The 19,728-nt window shown below is 40.0% G+C and overlaps 1 protein-coding gene across 14 annotated transcripts in view; it reads right to left on the minus strand.

Annotated features, from left to right (window-relative positions):
* The window catches only part of PCDH7 (protocadherin 7), a 1,158,392-nt gene that overhangs the window by 1,118,915 nt on the left and 19,749 nt on the right, over positions 1-19,728 (minus strand). For 4 of the 14 annotated variants that reach the window (XR_012237047.1, XR_012237048.1, XR_012237046.1 and 1 more), the window contains exon 2: positions 4,898-4,959. The exons of the other annotated variants lie outside the window; for them this stretch is intronic. Coding sequence is in view for 1 of the 4 variants with exons in the window: in XM_073609043.1 (XP_073465144.1) it covers positions 4,942-4,959 (18 nt within the window). In the remaining 3 variants the exon portion in view is untranslated. The remainder of the gene's footprint in view (positions 1-4,897; positions 4,960-19,728) is intronic. 14 annotated transcript variants of the gene reach the window in all.

Genomic DNA, 19,728 nt, shown 5'->3' on the forward strand with positions numbered 1-19,728 from the left:
TCAGAAATTCCGACCGTGTGTAGGCTCCATCACACATTTTCCATCGGATTTTCCGACACACAAAGTTTGAGAGCAGGATATAAAATTTTCCGACAACAAAATCCGTTGTTGGAAATTCCGACCGTGTGTACACAAATCCAACGGACAAAGTGCCACGCATGCTCAGAATAAATAAAGAGATGAAAACTATTGGCCATTGCCCCATTTATAGTCCCGACGTACGTGTTTTACATCACCGCGTTCAGAACGATCGGATTTTCCGACAACTTTGTGTCACTGTGTGTATGCAAGACAAGTTTGAGCCAACATCTGTCGGAAAAAATCCTAGGATTTTGTTGTCGGAATGTCCTATCAATGTCCGACCGTGTGTACGGGGCATTAGTCACCGATCCCTGTTCAGCCCCTCCAGCGCTCACTGGAGAGCCGGGTAGGAGAGTGGTGGACGCAGTCAGTTCCGGCTCTTAGCCACTCCCTGAAAGCTGGAGCCACCTGGCAATTAGGCAGCTGGGTGGATCCAGAGAATATAGTTGGGATCCTTTCAGAGCCTGGAGCAGTTCAGTGACGTCAGCTGATAGCAGGTTATAGTCCTTATCAGCTCACTCTGTGCTAAAGTAAATGTACTCCTGTGTGTGACCCATAAGAAAGGTATGGCCATGATTCTCTTTTAATGTACTGTAATGGGCTGGAGAGGTCTGATGGAGGCCTAAAGGTTTTTACATTCATACCTCTACATTTTGGAGCATTGTTTTAAAAAGAAAAAATCTAGTAGCTGTACCTTTGATGTGACTTCCAGCAAAATGCACCTTACATAGGGTTGAATTATACCTCATGTAAAATGTAGGCAATATTAAAACTGCAATATGAATGTAGCCATAGGCTGAGAAAATATGTATCTCTAGGGACTATAATAGGTGTGAATTGGGTTTCAGATTGTTTTTAGGCTGAGAGAACATGTTAAAGATTTTGAAATATCAGCTTTCAGACTACTGCAACAGTAACAAATTATACTTCCAGTATAAAATAACTGTGTCCAAAAGCTTCCTTAATAAATAAACAGCTTGATGTATTAGTGACTTCCTTATGTTCCGGTCAGTTGGGGACAGACTAGAGAAACTCCAATAACAAGCTAGTCTATCCCTCCACCATGACAGCTACCCTATAACAGTTTTCTTTGTTTCTGCTTTACAAATAGGACTATTATTTTCCTTGATACTAATGCATTGGTATTTATGAAAATCTATAGACTGCACTAGTTTTTAAACTATAAACCAAAAACAGCGCAATGTAGTCATGTTTCAGTTATCAGAGGAAAAGTCTCTAAGGCCTAATTAAAAACTAGAGCTCTTACTACGGGTGTGATTTATCATCCCATAACTGACACTTACACAACCCTGATCCCTTATTGGATGGTAACGGTATTTATCAGTGTGTCTACCAGTAAACTTTCTATGTAAGCTGGATGACACAAAAGATAATGAACGATCTGCACAATGTTTTATCTGTAGACGCTATACACAGATTAACAGGGGCTGCATAAAACCAGTGTAGAGCGTATAAAACCTACTCATAATGAGCATTTTGGGAGTATAAAGAAAAGCACATAAAATTGGTATGCATAAAAAAAATAGCTTTGTAACCTATCTTATATATTTATACATGCTGTAAATATATATATATATATATATATATATATATATATATATATATATATATAATATATATACAGAGAGAGGGAGAGAGAGAGAGAGAGAGAGAGAGAGAGAGAAGCGGGGAGGGATAGAGTGTTTATATTTTTTTCCAACAAAAAGAATAAGGGTGGAAAATGTAATAGCAATTTATTTTTACTTAAAATAATGTATTTTTACATAAAATTAAAACAAGTGTCAGCATTTTTGGGCATATTTTGGTAAAATAAACACATTGGGGGGAAATGTTGAGGCTCTGGCATAAAGCCTGCACTACTCTTCTAAACAGAGAAAAAGGAGCAGATCCTGCTTCTAATTAACAAAGGAGGTGCAATCCCTTTCTGATATGCTCTGTTTTCTATACTGTATCTGTGGCAGACATGGTATAGAGTGCAGGAGAGTTGGAGCTGCTTGTTCTAATTCTCTCTCGCTGCCCCTAACCCTCATCTGAGAACATTGTGGGGGGGAAGGGGGGTGATATGGTTGCTGTTAAAGTGGAGCTCCACCCAAAAGGGGAAACTCCACTTGTTTGCACTTTTTTTTTGGGGGGGGGGGGAGCGGGTACCCGGTTTTGACAGGTATCCACTCCCACTTCCGGCTCAGATCACTGTCCAAACTTAGCCAGAATTTCGGCCCTCCTCCTTTACAGGTCCCAGAAGACTACGGGACCATTCACAAAGCATATCATAACTTTTTTACTTCCTGTTTCTCTTACTAGAGATGCCAGTGTTCTATTGAGAAATGCCTCCCGTCAAAAAAATGCCCCCGATGGATCTGCGCATGTGCCTCGCTGTTGCGGGGCGGGTTTTCCGTGTGCAGAAGGGCGGGTTTTGTCTGTGTTGCAGGACAGGTTTAGTGTGTTGAACGGCGGGTTTTGCCTGTGTCTAAGGGAGGGTTGCAACACACACAAAACCCGCCCTTCAACACACCCACAACCTGCCCCACAACAGCGAGGCTCAATCTGACAACTATGTTCCCTGCTGTTTGCATAGGGTTGGCTAATGCCTTAGACAATCTGTGCATGTGTTGTGTTGATGTCACGCCAGCTGATCAATATATCAGCTGGAGTGATGTTTGGAACTGCGCATGTGCAGACCCATCTGGGGCATTTTTCAACAGGAGGCATTTCTCGATAGAACACCTGTGTCTGCACCCGAAGTCGATTGAAGAATCGGCTCCGATGAGGACATAGCCGGATCCCTGAACAGGTAAGTGACCTGTAGTATTTGTAGCTGCTGACATATTTTTTTCTGAAGGAACCTGTTCCTCTTTAAACTTGCTTTTGCTGAGGTAAGCAGTTGGGGGTATAGGCATTGATAGGAGCTTTTCCTGCCTAAATGCAGGCTCTGTCCCTGTAGTTTGTTCACTGCATGGCTAGAAAGATACATGTAAGGGGTCTGCTAAGTCATCAGCAGACAGTTCACATTCCATGCGTCATGTCAAATCTGGTGGGAGTCTTCTGGAAATTCGATACTGAAAACTGCTAAGATCAGTTTTTTTTTTTGTATTAGGTGTTAATCCTGTGTTAGCTTCTATTTCCCTCTAAAACAGAAACTGGCATGGGTGATGCAGGTAGATCTGAAATAGGTCTATCTGCTTTGTTAATGTGGTGCGCGCCACTTGCACCAGTTTGTAACACCATTATAATGATGCATGACGCTTTGTTAATTTCCTCATTTAGTTAATAATGTGTTCTCCTCAAAGATCTTGAGGTGTTCAAACCACAATGCAATGCACTTCAAAGCATTAATTTATGTGTGCTGCAGCACACTGCGCTATGCAGTCCACTTATTAAATGGACTGTCAACACACCTTAAAGGGGTTGTAAAGGTTCATGTTTTTTCACCTTAATGCATCCTATGCATTAAGGTGAAAAAACACCTGTCCATGACCGCTCCCCCTAGCCGCCCTGTTTTACTTACCTGAACCCTCGAACTTGTCCCACGGGGACGCGCTCTCTCTCTGCAGGTGGTTCTCGGCTCTTGATTGGATAAATTGATAGCAGCGCAGCCATTGGCTCCCGCTGCTGTTAATCGAATCCAATGACGCGGGCGCTGGGGGCGGAACCAAGTCCTGCATTCAGCCTCTATGGACGCCGAATGCTGGACTCAGCAGCGCGCCCCCAAGGTAACCCCCCCCCCCGTGAGAGCGCTCCTCCCAGGGGGTCATCTGATGCGGGGAGGAGCCGCGAGAGTCACAGAGGGACCCCAGAAGAAGAGGTTTGGGGCCACTCTGTGCAAAATGAGCTGCACAGTCGAGGTCAGTATGACATGTTTGTTATTTAAAAAAAAAAAAAAACAAATCTTTAGTGTCACTTTAATAAATGAGAAAATAGATTGTGCTCTATTTCTCATCGGCTCGATCACACCACAATCCGAAAACAGTAAATGGTGTGGTCCTGTACAAACACTGACCTAACAGAATTACTTCTCCACAATCACCAATCAGATCCAAAACAGTCCTGAAAAATGAATCTAAGTGGTGGCTATAGGGAAATACATTCAGTTCCAAGTAGTGTAATACACTAGAACTATACTGGCTGATTTAGGATGAATGAGGCAAATGCAGAGCGGCTGTACATACCATCCAGTCATATACTGTAAATTGTATTTAAAGGATAAAACCTAATTGGTTGCAGGTGCTCTGCCTTTGCTCCAGGTTTCACAAATCAGCTCCACTATCAATCAAATCACAATATATTTCAACAGAACAGATTCTAAGGGAAAGCCCTTCTGGATTAAAGTAGAAAAAAAAAAAGATTATGTAAAACAGACATAACAGATCAATAAGAGCGATGGGAATGTGTTTTTCTGGAGTAATAGATCTTAGGTATCATTAAAAACATCAAATACAAACAAAGCGTAAAGAAAGCACATAAGGATATATATATATGCATACACACTAAAGCAATATTGACTGAAGTGAAAATGGATTCTATTGCTACTGTGGTTACAATCTCAGGCCTAGCATTAAAAGAGAAGATGTTTGCATATGAGCTTACAATAAGCCGCTAGAGACTTGAGGTGTTCAGACTATAGAAACGTGTTTTCATTATGTAGCTCTGAATGCTAATAATGTATATTAGTGTCTCAGTTGGTCATGACACAAAGAAAACAAAACACAAGAATGCAATATATATATATATATATATATATATATATATATATATATATATATAAAACACTGGTATCTAAGGGGCTAATATTACGTACCAATTTTTGCACTTGATCCAGGTGATATGGCCCGTGTGAAGAAATCAAAACAAAAAATGTGACTGGAAAAGAAAACGTTAAAAATGAAAATATGCACAAAACATGAATGGAAATGAATGAATAAAAAATAAAGGCAAAATCATAATAAATGTATGTGAGGCAGTGATGAAACTATTCTTGTTCAGTTAAAACTGAACGTCAGGCAGGCAAAGTAACAGAACAATGCAGCTTTGTAATTATGATTACATTATTAAATATGTTTTTGAAATGCAAGCAGTGCAAGTGCCTTTATTTGAACAGCAGAGCTAACACTGGGAGAGGGAGAAGCAGCACAAGGAGCCAATCAGCTGTGCTGAAGTGCTTATATGATAACAAGGAGCATAGTGATAGAGAAAGAGGGGTTGATTTACTAAAACTGGAGAGCGCAAAATCTGGTGCAGCTGTGCTTTTAACTTCAGCTTGTTCAGTAAAGCTTTCACAAAAAAAAAAATGGAAGCTGATTGGTTTCTATGCAGAGCTGCACCAGATTTTGCACTCTTCAGTTTTAGTAAATCAATTCCAGAGTGACAGAGAGATGATCTCTTGAGTCTGCTGCTTCTCCTTTCACTATCCAGTCAAAGGCTGAAGGAGGAATAAGACCTGAAGTGTGGTTAAGTGTTTTTGTAACTTGAACTATACAGATGCATGGGAAACAGCCCCGAAGAAGCAGTAATTCTAACTGTGAAACGCGTCGGCTGCTCAGTACACCCAAGCATCTGTTCAATCTTCTTAAAATGAGTATTAACTCCGGTCATTTGTTCCATGACTAATATTATTTTAACGTGTATATTTTTTGTAATAAATGAATTTTCAAATATCTTCTATGATTGTGCTTGCCTCATGACAGACATATGCATCCTTAAAAGTCCCAACCACTTTTGAGGGACAGGTCTTTATCTGTTCCCTTTAAACGTCTTTTATTTGCTACTTATTAGGGATGTGGATGCAATACTCTGTCTCTAGATACTGTCCATAAATATCCTTATATATATGCTGTTAAGTGTAACTTAACAACAGCAAAGAAAAATCAGGTCTTCAATCTAGATAGACATGACTGTGATTTGTGGACAGAGCTGTTTAAATTTTATACATGGACAAAAATTTGAATTCTTTGGCAGGTAAAAAACAGTCCCATATATGTATTTCATATTTTTATTTAGCTCTTTGCCTGGAGTTCAGCTTTAAGAGTAGAATATGCACAAAAGGCAAATAAATAAAAAGAAAAACCATATGTGAGGTGGTGGTAAAACTCTTCTGATTATAATGTGATCCTCGTTACCTGTACCATGCACAACATGTAAATGCAAATGAATGAATGAATGAATGAATGAACAAAAAAAGTGAATAAATAAAAAAATAAAGTTATGCGAGGCAGTGCTGAAGCGTTTGTAGTTCTGATGGGATCCTAGTTGGGACCCTGATGTATAATCTACAGGTATTATTGCCAGCCCCCGAGGAAAGGATAGAGGACCAATCCACTATTCTCTGATGCAGGATGTTGCAGTGCCCACAGAGATCCCTCACAAGAGACCATAGCAGAAAAGTTATTCTACGGAGTTTAAATCTGTTTAGAATTAGAAAAGTATAGTATAGTATGTTCACTATAGCATCATATTAGGAAATCTCACTAATAAAAAGTAAGAGTATTAGGATGACTATTATTTTGCTACAAAACCACAAAGTATGCTCCGTTTTTTTTTTCAGCGATACTGACTGCTTACTTTTTTTTCTTTTAAATACAAGCTCACAGCTGCTATATCTTTCTCTTCTTCCTGTCTTTACTTACTTTCCTTGCTAAGTGGTATTTCATATCCCTTCATTGTTTCCAACATTACTATCTTGATTGTAATTATACCCAGATGGTTGGTGAAGAAGCATCTCACAATATGCACACGTACCACAAACAAAAACGCATGCTACGACACTAAACGCCTGCAAATTATGAAACGCGGCCAGATAAACTTTAACACAATGATGATGTTAAAAAGTGAACATTTTATCATGGAAATGATGGAATACATTTCCGGATTTAATTTCAGGATGTTATCCTGCATACAAATTGCAAAGTCACAAAAAATGCTAAAGAAATCTATGTTTAAATGATTTCCTGTTTAATTATTTGACTTTTTACGGAACCAGAAACGCAATGTGCTGTAATGGTTTTGGTCATCATGGAATTCTACTACTACTGTATGTTTAGTCAAAACTATTTTTTTTTTCAGTATTGGATAGATCAGGGAAGAGATTAAAACCCTGTCAGTTTGCGTCCCAGGGAAGACTTCCTGTCTATTTGTCTTCTGGTGACAACTGTAAAATCTTGGCTTTCCTATTGTTTCCTGCCTCAGTGACAGTGGTCACCAGGAAAAGTAGACTGGGTTAATATACCCATTAGTAAAATAGCAACAAAAAAAAAACTTAAAAAGGGACTGTACTCCTTTCCACTGAATTCAAAACTTAGAAAAAGATTTTGGCTATTCTTATGCCCCGTACACACGGTCGGACTTTGTTCGGACATTCCGACAACAAAATCCTAGGATTTTTTCCGACGGATGTTGGCTCAAACTTGTCTTGCATACACACGGTCACACAAAGTTGTCGGAAAATCCGATCGTTCTATACGCGGTGACGTAAAACACGTACGTCGGGACTATAAACGGGGCAGTGGCCAATAGCTTTCATCTCTTTATTTATTCTGAGCATGCGTGGCACTTTGTCCGTCGGATTTGTGTACACACGATAGGAATTTCCGACAACGGATTTTGTTGTCGGAAAATTTTATCTCCTGCTCTCCAACTTTGTGTGTCGGAAAATCCGATGGAAAATGTCCGATGGAGCCCACACACGGTCGGAATTTCCGACAACACGCTTCGATCGGAAATTTTCCATCGGAAAATCCGACCGTGTGTACGGGGCATTACACTTTAACTTAAATTGAACCTGACGCCCATTTCTAAAATGATGAATCCAGGAGTTCACTAAAGTAAAAAGTTGATTAGATAATCAAAAACAGTCCAGTGGACCGTTTTTGATTATCTAATCAACTTTTTATCCATATATATTTATAATCGCATATACACTTTGTTTTGGGTTCTGGCCCATATATTTATATTTCTAATTATTTTGATTTTGATTTCCAACTCTTATTGGATGCAACACTTTTGGACACTTAGGCCCCTTTCACACGATCGGACCGTTCAGGTCCGCCTGTCAGTTTTGACGGCGGACCTGAATGGGCGCTCCATGTTAGCCTATGGAGCGACAGATGTCATCGGAGACATGTCCGCTGATATCCGACCCGGTCCGATCCGCAAAAAGTAGACGGATGGCCCTACGTCCAAATCCGTCGCTGGCGGATCGGATCGGGTGAGATTGGATGAAAACGGACATGCTGTCCGTTTTCATCCGATCCCTCCATAGGCAGCAGCGGCACCTGACAAGCCCCTCCCCGCTCAGTGAGCAGAGAGGGACCTGTCATCTGCCGGCTCAGCGGAGATCAACGGAGAGATCTACCGCTGAGCCGGCGGACCGAGGCGGGCTACGTGGAAGCGGAGTCCGCCTCGTGTGAATGAGGGCTTATAGATTTATATATTTAAATGTGCAGCAGCACATCATATGTACTTCTTATTTTCAAACCGCTAGGATATATAGGTTTTGTTTTTTTCCTGGTGGTATCTATGTATTATTAGCACATAGTAATATGTAATATTAAAGGTACCCTTGTGGTACTATATTTAGGGATATACTTTTGTATTTACGTATTTGGATGCACATAGCATATGCACTTTCAGGGTAGCCCTTGTGTTATTGCAATTTAGGATTAAATAATTATTTTTATCCTTATTTTTATTACTCACTACTCACTATATTACCCTCACTATTTATACACTTTTTATATTTCCACAATAGGCACTGAGTAAAGAATATCAGGTTGCGTTATAGGAGTTGAGATTGGTGGTTATTGTATAAGTAGGGTTCAGTCCCTAGCACACCCCTGATATAGTCTCTCTTCTCCTTTTTATACTGGTAGTGCCCTTAGTATATAGGTAAGCGCCATATACCCCTACTTTCTTTTTTTTTAAAAAGATCAATGGTGTCAGTAGAACTTAAAGGGTTAAAGATAGAAATTGCTCATTGTTTAAGGAACCCCTAGCAACCTGTAGAGGAACCGTTCTGGTTGAGAACCCCTGGTCTAGACCAACTTAAATTTGACCATTTTGAGTATGAGTTTGAGTACTATTTTGAGTTCTGCAGATGTCCTTTTGAAGCTGAGGTATGGCCAAAAAGGATATTTCATCTGTAAAAATCAGAAGAAGGGTGGGAGGATAAGGGGAAAATGTTTACAAAGCTATGAATTAATTTACACTCAGGGTTGTTGTTCAAAAATACAGAAACGATGTCTACAGCGATGCAGACTGTTAAAAAACACTGTGACGTTTCTTTAGAGAACACATCCACTTTAAGGGGAATGACCAGTTCTGTTTTCACTGTTAGACTAAGAAAATGGTGGGATCCTCTTTGTAACTGCAAACATGGAAAAAAAAAATCTTACTTTATCAAATGTGTGCAGCTTAAAAAGATCCAGCCTCACTAGCTGAGCGATCTGAAAACTCAATGGTATGCATCATGTGGAGAACCGCACAAATGACTATGATCCTGCAGTAGAAAGCCCAACTGAAAAAAAGACCCGAAAAGCCCTGTGTACATGGGAATATATTTGTGTCACAAATGCTTTTCTACCTATACATTGCCCCAAAAACCCAAAAGGGGCTTTAAAAGAGGTCAAAATCACCTCCAAAGGAACCGAGAAGGATCTCAAACTGATCTCAAATACAAGTATTTGTAAAGCATGCTTCATTTGACAATCTTTGCAATGGTCTTCATCAACCAATAAACAGCTTTTAAAGGTCCACGTGGACCAAAAATGTACTGCGTAAATGCAAAAACTTGGATTCCTGGAGTGGTTCAGAAGGGTTTAGTAACTAACATAAACCACAACTACCAATCTATTGATTCAGTATCTAAATATTGGGTCATCTTCTCTCTCATCAGTACTTGGAGGTAATTCAGTATGACAACACCAACAATGTATACTTCCTTCTATACTATAAATTACCAGTTACATTGATGGAATATAAAAACCCATACTTCTTTGGTGACTACAAAAATGCTGGTTATATTGTTACACTTGTAGCCGTGAGAACACACGGCCGAATCCCACCAACATCCACCTACTATGGTAGTCATGTCTAAACTAAATGATATAACTCACAAAGATCATCTACTTTTTTAATCATTTCCAGTTGTCCCAAATGTTATTCCCCTGAGGCAGATAATGTTCAACATACAAACAAAAGGAAACTAAAAAAATATATTAAATGAAAGAACAGAAGGGCACAATATCACTCACAAAGCCAATTAGTTAATGCAGGTGTACGATAAGATCACAGGATATGAAAACCTTATCAATAGGAGACAATATATTATCTCTGTCCAACATGTTCTTGATTAGATTTTGTGTGGGAACAGAAAAGGCACATTTAAAAGCTAAGGTAAGAAAAAGAAAAAGAACTAAAACATGGATATGCAATTACAAGTACAATCTTTGAGATATATATATATGTCTAAAATGTATTTATAATGTGAATATATTTCCATATATATTTAATTTTTTTTCTTCATTGTGTTCTCCATGTATCCAACCACACCAAGGTTCTGATAACGTAATATACGTATACGTAATGGTTCTCATAGCGAACTAGCGTATATTGTGCAGCACTGCCAGATACCCTCCCTTGGTGCCACTACAGGAGCTCCTATTTCCAGCCATCCCCATCATTAGTGATGCATATGTATAACATACTTTCTATAGCTGAATAATTGCATGTTAGGTAATTAATTGATTCAACTTACTAATGCAACCTGTACAAGTTAAGTTAGACATTTAATGGTGGTTGGATGAAGAAGAGGCTTTTTAAAAAATTACTGTTCATTCTTGTATCAAAGAAACATTCATGAAAATGTCTATGGAGATGGTGAGGGGACAATCACTCACAGTTCTGGTGTTCTCTTGGCAGAACCAACAGTGATTTGCCCAAAATATGAACACAGTCCATTGCTAGTTTTTCTGAGAACAAAGAGCCATAGGGGTTTATTTACTAAAGGCAAATCCACTTTGCCTTACAAGTGCACTGCAAGTGCACTTGGAAGTGCAGTCGCTGTAGATCTGAGGAGGACATCAAGGAAAATAAAAAACAGCATTTTTGCTTGTACATGATTGGATGATAAAAACAGCAGAGCTTCCCCTCATTTCAGATCTTCCCCTCAGATCTACAGCGACTGCACTTTCAAGTGCACTAGTACTGCAAAGTGGATTTGCCTTTAGTAAATCAACCCCACAGTGTCTGCCCCCACCAATAGACATGACAATTAAATGGTTCAGTCATGTCCAGGTGAAACTTTAAAGAAATCAGTAAATAAAGCCCAACTATATGAATTAAAAACAATCTACCCTCACAGTGACTGCCACCAGCGGAATGAGGAGTCCTCTGCAGCCTCCTCAATAAGGCGCTCCTGAACAAGGTTACGCATTCACTCTCACCAAGTACAGTACAAGCTTCAAAACCCTGTATTATGCATGATGGTGCTCAGGGACTGCCAGAGACAGGAATCTTAAGGGAGAAGAAGAGGGCAGTGCCAGAGCCAACCAGAGAGGAGAATAAGCTAAGTAACAATGCCTGTTCCTGCACCCCCTTGACATAACAAGCATTTAGCCTAGGTTCACACTTTGCATGCATTTCGGACCCGTAGGCATAACACACTGCCCTTTAGCAGATGTCTGGGGGTGCCATCTGTTCCTAATGCCATCCCTGTGCATCAGTAAAACTCCCACACTGTCACGTGTGCAAAAAAATATATGGTATCATACAATTTCATGTGGACGTAATTTAAAAAAGGGTCAGGGATTGTTTTATCTGCTTCTCCGCAGGTAGGGAAGCCCACTGAAATGAATGAGCTGCCCTACACACAGAACGCAGTGATGTGAACCTAGGCTTAACCCCTGCCATGTGAGGGACCCCACTGCAAGGGCAGATTGTCTTTATAATGCGTGGTACACATGATGAGATTATCGGATGAATGATCATCTGGGTTTTTTTGGCATGCTACTCTCATATCGAAAACTACGTTTTACTAAAGTTACAAAATTCTCTTACGACAGAATAAAAATTAGTAAATGATGTAATGTGTTGTAGTGTATTTTCTATTGTATTTTTGAACGACAACTGTACTGACTAAACGAAAATCGTATGATCTGGTATCGTACAAGAAACATTTTTGTGCTTGTCCCATCGGATGAACTGTCGTGATCGGTCTTGAAGGTTGTGTACAAACGATCAGATTATCATACAATCTCTTTGAAAGTGGTATTTTTCATATGATTTTCTGATCATGTGTACAGGCCATAAGGCTGACCATACACAATTCATTCTTTTTTTTCGTTCAACCAGTGGGTTGAACTAAAAAAAAAAAAAGATCTAATTCCCCTATCCAAACATTTTTGCTAGTAGAATACAATGATCAGCGCTGCCAGCTATAGCCAGTGGCATTGACCATTCAGGAAAAACAGGGTGGTTGTACATGTGTTGATCGATAGATCAACATGTGTACAACCAACTAGCATATACATGGATCAAAATTTGGCTGGTCAAATTTTGATCCACATATGGCTGGCTTAACACTTGGAGTTGGACTTTAAAAGGATTAAAGCCCCGTACACACTGGCAGACTGTCAGAAAACATTTGCCGGTACAAAAAATACCGGCCGACATTCTGCCCGAGTGTATGTCAGACGTGCATGCTGGAAAACCAGCGGCCGATCGACTCCCGATGAGCGCTCTCAGCCAATGGCAGAGAGTGCTTAGAGTGTTCTGGCGTGGGGGCCATCCCCCTGTCAAAACACAACAGCTCAACGGGGGAGATCGCTGAACTAACCTTGCGTGGTTAGTACAGCAGCTCCCGACCAGAGCTGTCAGGTTTTTTTTTTTCGTGCAACCAAATAACTGTAGTATGTACCAGGCTTAAGAGCAACCCTGCCCAAAGGAGGTTTAGGTGGTGGGATGGGTCCATTCACACGTCAAAAAAAAAAATCCATCCTTACTTTTAAAAGCGCAATGCACCACAATGCACACATCAATTGCATCTGTATGATGCTGTACACTGTATATGTACACTGGAGTGCATATAACAATGAATGGCAACACACATGTATAGAGCATGTTGCTATACATTGCCATACTGCCTATTAGAATGCATTTTGGGGTTCGAAAAAAACTCTTAGTGTCCATCTATCTGCCTACCTATTCTTCCATCCATCCTTTCTTCCATCCATCCATCCATCCATCCATTCTTTTTTCCATCAATCCCTCCACCTACCCTTCCTTCCTTCCTTCCATCCAGTAAGTGACATGAGCTGCACAACCAGTAATGCAGCAATAGTGATTGCATCAAAATGGCATATTTACTCAAAGATAAAAATATTGTACTTGCAAAACAGCTTATTAAATCTTTTCTGAACATGATTTATACGGCTTACATTTACTACGGGGCTTACAGTCAGCACACTGAGAATATTATTAAAAACAATAATAGCTGACACCGCATCTCATGCATAAAATGCACCTAAAAGGCTTCTGGAGCAAACCTTGATTACACAACATCTACCTCGCCCAGTGCCCCCAGCACATGGGAAATCCTCTTTTATGGTTACGTTTTGACATACAAAACAATCGGGTATTAACCAACACAACAGTGCTTTCTGCCCGAACAATGTACAGTCTAAAGCTTGGAACAAGCAATATAAAGCACACACCCTCCAGCCTGTACCAGAAACATTTACTGGGGAGAGAATCGTCTGGAAAATCCTTCAGGTGATGAGAGCTGTAAAAACATGTGTGATTTTATCTGTTCTTTGATACCTGCATAGAAATCTTGTGAACTGTGAAGCACAGTGCAGGCCTAGCTGCTGTAAACTGTCATCTCGACACATCGCCTCCTCAATGGCACCGGATTAATCTATTTGGATTGTCGGAGAGCATAGGTAAATGGTTCACAGGGGTTTACAGGCCGCCCAGGCACTTGTATGGAACATAGTACATACTGAGATACACCCATGCATTCCTATGCAAACATACAAAGAAATGCACATAGTATAAAAATCACAAAAGGACAAAATTTAAAATTTCTCACTTTCATATTAAAGCGGCCCTTCAGGCTGGGTTCACACCTATGCAAATTGGATGTGAGTCTCCCCGCATCCAGTTCACATGACAGGAGATTGTGACCGGCTCTCTATGGAGCCGGTTCACATATCTCTGTTGTGGCTGCAGAACGACTTGCACAGGAGCTCTGTGAGTCCGAATTCAGGCCCTGATTTGTCCCTGAAATGGAGAACAGGGACGCCCTGGACCCCCTGCTGCGAGCAGTCAGAGATCCGTCTGGGTGTGAACCCAGCCTAAGTCATTTTTTCAACTTTCCATCTATTATATCCTCTGCCCTTGTTGTTTTAACTTTGGATAGTAATTTTTTTTTTTCTGCCAGTAAATACCTTATACATCACACTTTCTGTTTCTTTCTGTCTAGTAAAAAGCCTAGGCTTATCACATCATGAACAGCTCTCTTTCTCACTCACTCTCGTGAGAGTCAGATGAGTCAGAAAAGGGCCAATGAAAGCTGCAGAGCTGGAGGTGTGCCTCTGTGTGTCTGTGTAAATCCAGGAAGTAGAACAGCCAGCAGCTTCAGCTGCCCACCGTTAAAATGGTTGCCACCAGACTCAGTGAAGGGAGATTTCTGCAACATATCTGGCAAGTACAGAATCACAGTATATATAAAATATTATGTAAAGTGGTTGGAGGAAAGCTTCAGAATGACAAAGATGTTTTTATTACAAATTATGTGAGCAGACTGCAGTTCCTCTTTAATACTGTGGTAGAGGGAAAAAGGTAGACAAATGTGATTGGTTGCTGCAGGCCCCAAAACTGTTCATACTTCTGTATGTTTTTTATAGATGAGGCCTACACCATATAAAGTGTATGTCAGGGAAATTAGAAAGAAACATATTCAGTACATCCCTGAAATACATGCAATTTCCCAGTGTTTTATCCCTTTAAAAATGCTTAAATCAGAGTTACACCCAAAAGTGGAAGTTCCGCTACAAGGACTCCTGACATGCCACATTTGGCATGTCATTTGTTTTGGGGGGGTACCTAGTTTTGGCAGGAGGCCCGAGCTGAAGTTCTCTTTTCCCCCTCCCTTCCTGCAATCTTCTGGGACACGTCACAGATCCCAGAAGATTTCCCGGCCATTCAAGATGCACAGCGCAACTCACGCATTTGCAGTGCGCACCCCTCTGTGAAGCAGCAAGTTCTCACAGCTGGGTGCCCCCACTAGTGATGCTGGCACAAGGGAGAGGCGGGGGAGAGAACAAAGGCTTTGGGCGACCGCATCGCTGGATCGTAGGACAGGGGAGTGTGTGTTTATTAAAAGTCAGTAAGTACACTTTTTGTAGCTGCTGACTTTTAATAAACACAGAAATGGCTGGAACTCTGCTTTAAGGTAAAGAAAAATACTTCAAAAATTCAGCGTAGTTTTACATTTCTGTTTGAGCTGACGACACAGTGGGTTTGATTTACTAAAGGCAAGTAGACATGTGCATTTTGCAAGCACAGTTATACTCTGCAAGTGCAGTTGCTCCCGAGCTTAGTCAATGAAGTGAAGCTTCACTTTACAAAGAATACCCAATCACATGCAAGTAAAAAAAACCCAGCATTTTTGCTTGCACATGATTGGATGAAAGCCAGCAGCGCTTCCCCTCATTTACTAAGCTCTGGAGCAAATGCAAAGTCTAGTTGCCTTTAGTAAATCAACCCCAATGCCTTTGCTAAAATGAACTCTCAAGCAGTGCTGTGAGTCTTGCCTGCTAGACTACAGAACTCAACCTATTCCCTATCCCTCCATGTCCATTCCCACATACATAGTTCCCAACTGTTCCTAATTTCTAGGGACTGTCCTTGATTTGGAACAAAGTCCCTCTGTCCCTCTTTCCTCCTCATTTGTGCCTCATTTTGTCCTTATCTAGAGAGTTGTATATAAAATGCACTATTTATCTTTCAAAAAGTGTTTCCCAGTGCTAAACCTTTCATCTCATTTCTAAATTGTTGCATTTATAAATTTCAAAAGCCAGTATAAAGGAATATTAGTGGTTAAAAAAAGCACTTGTGGGTTTAACTAATAAGTGTTTGTTTGTTTTTTTGTATAATTCCCCTTTAAGGGGGCGTGGCGGGGGTGTCCTACGCCTACATATTTTTGATAATAGGTGTCCCTCGTTCCCATCTCAAAAAGTTGGGAGGTATGCACATGCATACATTGATTTCTTTTCCAGAAAAACAATACTACAGCCTTGACTCCCACTCACACTGTGTATAGGGAAAGAGCTCTCGGGAGATGTAGTTTTGGGGGTATGTCTGCATCAATAGGAACTCTTGTCAGCTGCTACTACAAGCCTTTTACAAGCTTGGTCATGTTGTCACAGGGAGAAATTAAAGCTGTTTCTTGCTACAGGAATAAGTGAAAAGAATAAAAAATATTAGGACATGGTATAGAAGGTAAATGGGAGATTTGGGTTAAACTTGGATAATGTCTGGTACACTTTTGTAGAGTTCTGTGCAAACTGTTGTCACTATATACATCCTTAAAGCGGAGCTAAACTCTCCCAATATGTATTAACTATTTTTAATCCTTATGCTGCAGTATTAGCAAAAAAAATAGAAAGGTGTGAAAAAGCCAATTCTATCTGTCTTACCCCAGTCTTTTCACATGCAGATCCAACTGACACAGGTTAGGAGAGAATTTGAGTGGTACTATTTGTATTGTATTGGGGTACATATGCGGGTAGCTTATCACACTTATAGGTAGCCAGACTTTATACAGAGGTCAATAAACGTCACTGCCACATCTGGTGAATTAATGTGGCATAAGCATATAGTATATATTTATGCCCTAATCCCCCGTTCACACCGGTGTGGCTTAGAAATGTTTTTACTGCAGCGCAATTTCAAAGCTGCACATCAATTCGATTTGCTTTGCCAATTTTATTGTGGCTTGCGACTTCATACAACAGAAGTTTATGCAAGTCGCAATGAAATCAGCAAAAAGTAGTGCAGGAACCTTTTCCTAAGTTGCAGTGATTTGAACGGTTGGGTTCCATTGCCAACAATAGGGTGCGACTTGCCATGCAATGTGGGACTGTCAAATTGCATGACTAATCGCATCGGTGTGGACGGGGGATACCAGCTTTTTAATTCTAGGAACAAGAACCATCAGCTAGGAAAAGCCATCATAATCAGTTGATTCTTCCCCCAAGATTGTCCAACCTGGGCCTTTCTACATGGGCCTATATTGGGCTGTCCATAGACACATGATCATTTACCAGTTCTACCAATACAATCAGAATCAGGACAATCATATCATGTCTTTAAAATGAAATCAAACATTATATCTATAAACTCAGGAATCCTAGATCGGGTTAGAACATTTATAAATGGAATAGAAAGGAATCAGCAATATTTAATTAACTGCTTATAATTAAGTCCTTCAAATTAAAAGTGAAATGAGTCTATAGTGACGTATTAACTGACATCAATGAAAGTCCAAATATTTCAGATGGCCTATATTTGATAAAAAAAAAAAATCTTTCTAGAGTGGAATACAGCATTTTACAACAAGAAGATTCTATCTCTGTGGTGGTTAGTAGTCAGTGGTTTGTTAAGTACACTGCTTAGGCAACAAGTTTTAACAGACTTTCCTTCCCTAACTTTAGACCCAACTGAGCAAATCCTTAATTATAAAGCATTAAGCCACCCGTACCGAAGGCCCAGTCCATCCAGCCTGTATGATGGCTCTGTCTCATAGAAGACACGCCAGAAATAAACCATACCTAACCATTGTCAGCTATGACATCAAAGCACATTTAGATGTATATTTAGCAGCCTGCCTGATGACAATGTCAATATGACATATATAGCAAAATTGAAAATTGCTCCCATCATTTAATGTATCAATAATAGAATCATTTAAGTTGTATTGAGCTATGTTTCTCAGTGGTAGGCATATAGTGACCTTTATCTATTGTCAGTTTAATGCCTACAAACTGGGCTATGAAAACCTTTTTTTAATGCAAGGTTATATTAGGCAAGGTTAAAAATCAATGTTGTACCTAACTGCAACCAATCACCAATCATATTTTTGGGCTGTCTTTAGAAAATTCAGGGGTAATGGTTAGCTATGGGTTGCTGCACAGCTTAGAAATTATAACATTAACAAACCTTAAAACATAAAGAAAATTGAAAAAAAATGCGCTAAGAAATATTCTGAATGAAAAGTGTAAGCAGCAAACCTTCTGTGAGGCATATACACCATGAGTAAACATAAAATAGATAAAGGTTGCGCTATTCAATCATGTACATACAAATGTAAAAATGAGATGATTAGAGCAGTCCACAAGTGATGTGAAAATAAATCCTTATGTCAATCTCCACCATCCACCACCGTAGTGATCTTAAATATCAGTGTCTCCACCAACAGCTGAAAGGTTTGCTTACCAGCTCCTATTGATCCCTCATTACAAAGGAATGGTTAGCGCTTGTGGCTTTAGTCCAGCCAAGGCCTTTCTCCGGGTCCAGATGGTCTCCCAACAAGATCACCCCTTGGCACCATATAAGATGTGACGATTTCTCACTCAGGTTCCAGGTGATGCATCTCCTCCGTCCGGAGGTAATACAAAGACTCACAAAACAACTGTCTTTGTGTTTCCTCTGGACGGAGGAGATGCATCACCTGGAACCTGAGTGAGAAATCTTCACATCTTAAACGGTGTTAAGGGGTGATCTTGTTGGGAGACCATCTGGAACTGGAGAAAGGCCTTGGCTGGGGTAAAGCCACAAGCACTAACGACCCCTCGTAATGAGGAATCAATAGGGGCTTGTAAGCAAGCCTTTCCAGCCTTTCAATGCCTGGGGGAGGCATTGATATTTAAGATCACTACGGTGGTGGATGGTGGACATTGACATCAGGATTTATTTTCACATCACTTGTGGACTGTTCTAATCATCTAATTTTTACATTTGTATATACATGATTGAATAGCGTGACCTTTATCTATTTTAAATCTTAAATTATGCAGATAAAATGATTCTAGAGGATCATCAATCCCAAATCGTGTCCATTGCAATGGCATTTATTGAAGCCGTTTAAAAATTATGACTGGCGAAGTGAACATTTTGGTATTTCTAACACATGTTGTTACACTAAAAGAACATGAACATTAATATCTGGCCTGTCTATCTGTACTTTTCTCTTTGCATTTTATAATACATTATGCACAGAAGAGTCATACGCTTAGGCTGCATTCACACCTAAGCGTTTTGTATCTTGAAGCTCCAAAACGCTGGAGGGGGAAAAAATTAATTATTCTCTATGGAGTTGGTTCACATCTCCACTCCATGTCACCTGAAGACAAATGCCTGAAGCTCAAAAAAAGTTCTGGAGCTTTTTTTGTAGCTCAAATCTAGCAGATTTGAGCGTTATTGGCACGTTTTTATTATCATAGAAATTAATGGAAACGTGCCATTTGCATGTTTTTGTGTGCATTCGCACGTTTTGTCACGCGTTTTTGCGCGATTTCCTGCTCACATGAAGAAATTTTAAAAATAAAGTAGTAATAATATATGTAGAAATAAATG

The sequence above is a fragment of the Aquarana catesbeiana genome, linkage group LG01 (genome assembly GCF_042186555.1).
Source record: "Aquarana catesbeiana isolate 2022-GZ linkage group LG01, ASM4218655v1, whole genome shotgun sequence".
NCBI classification, from domain to species: Eukaryota; Metazoa; Chordata; class Amphibia; order Anura; family Ranidae; genus Aquarana; species Aquarana catesbeiana.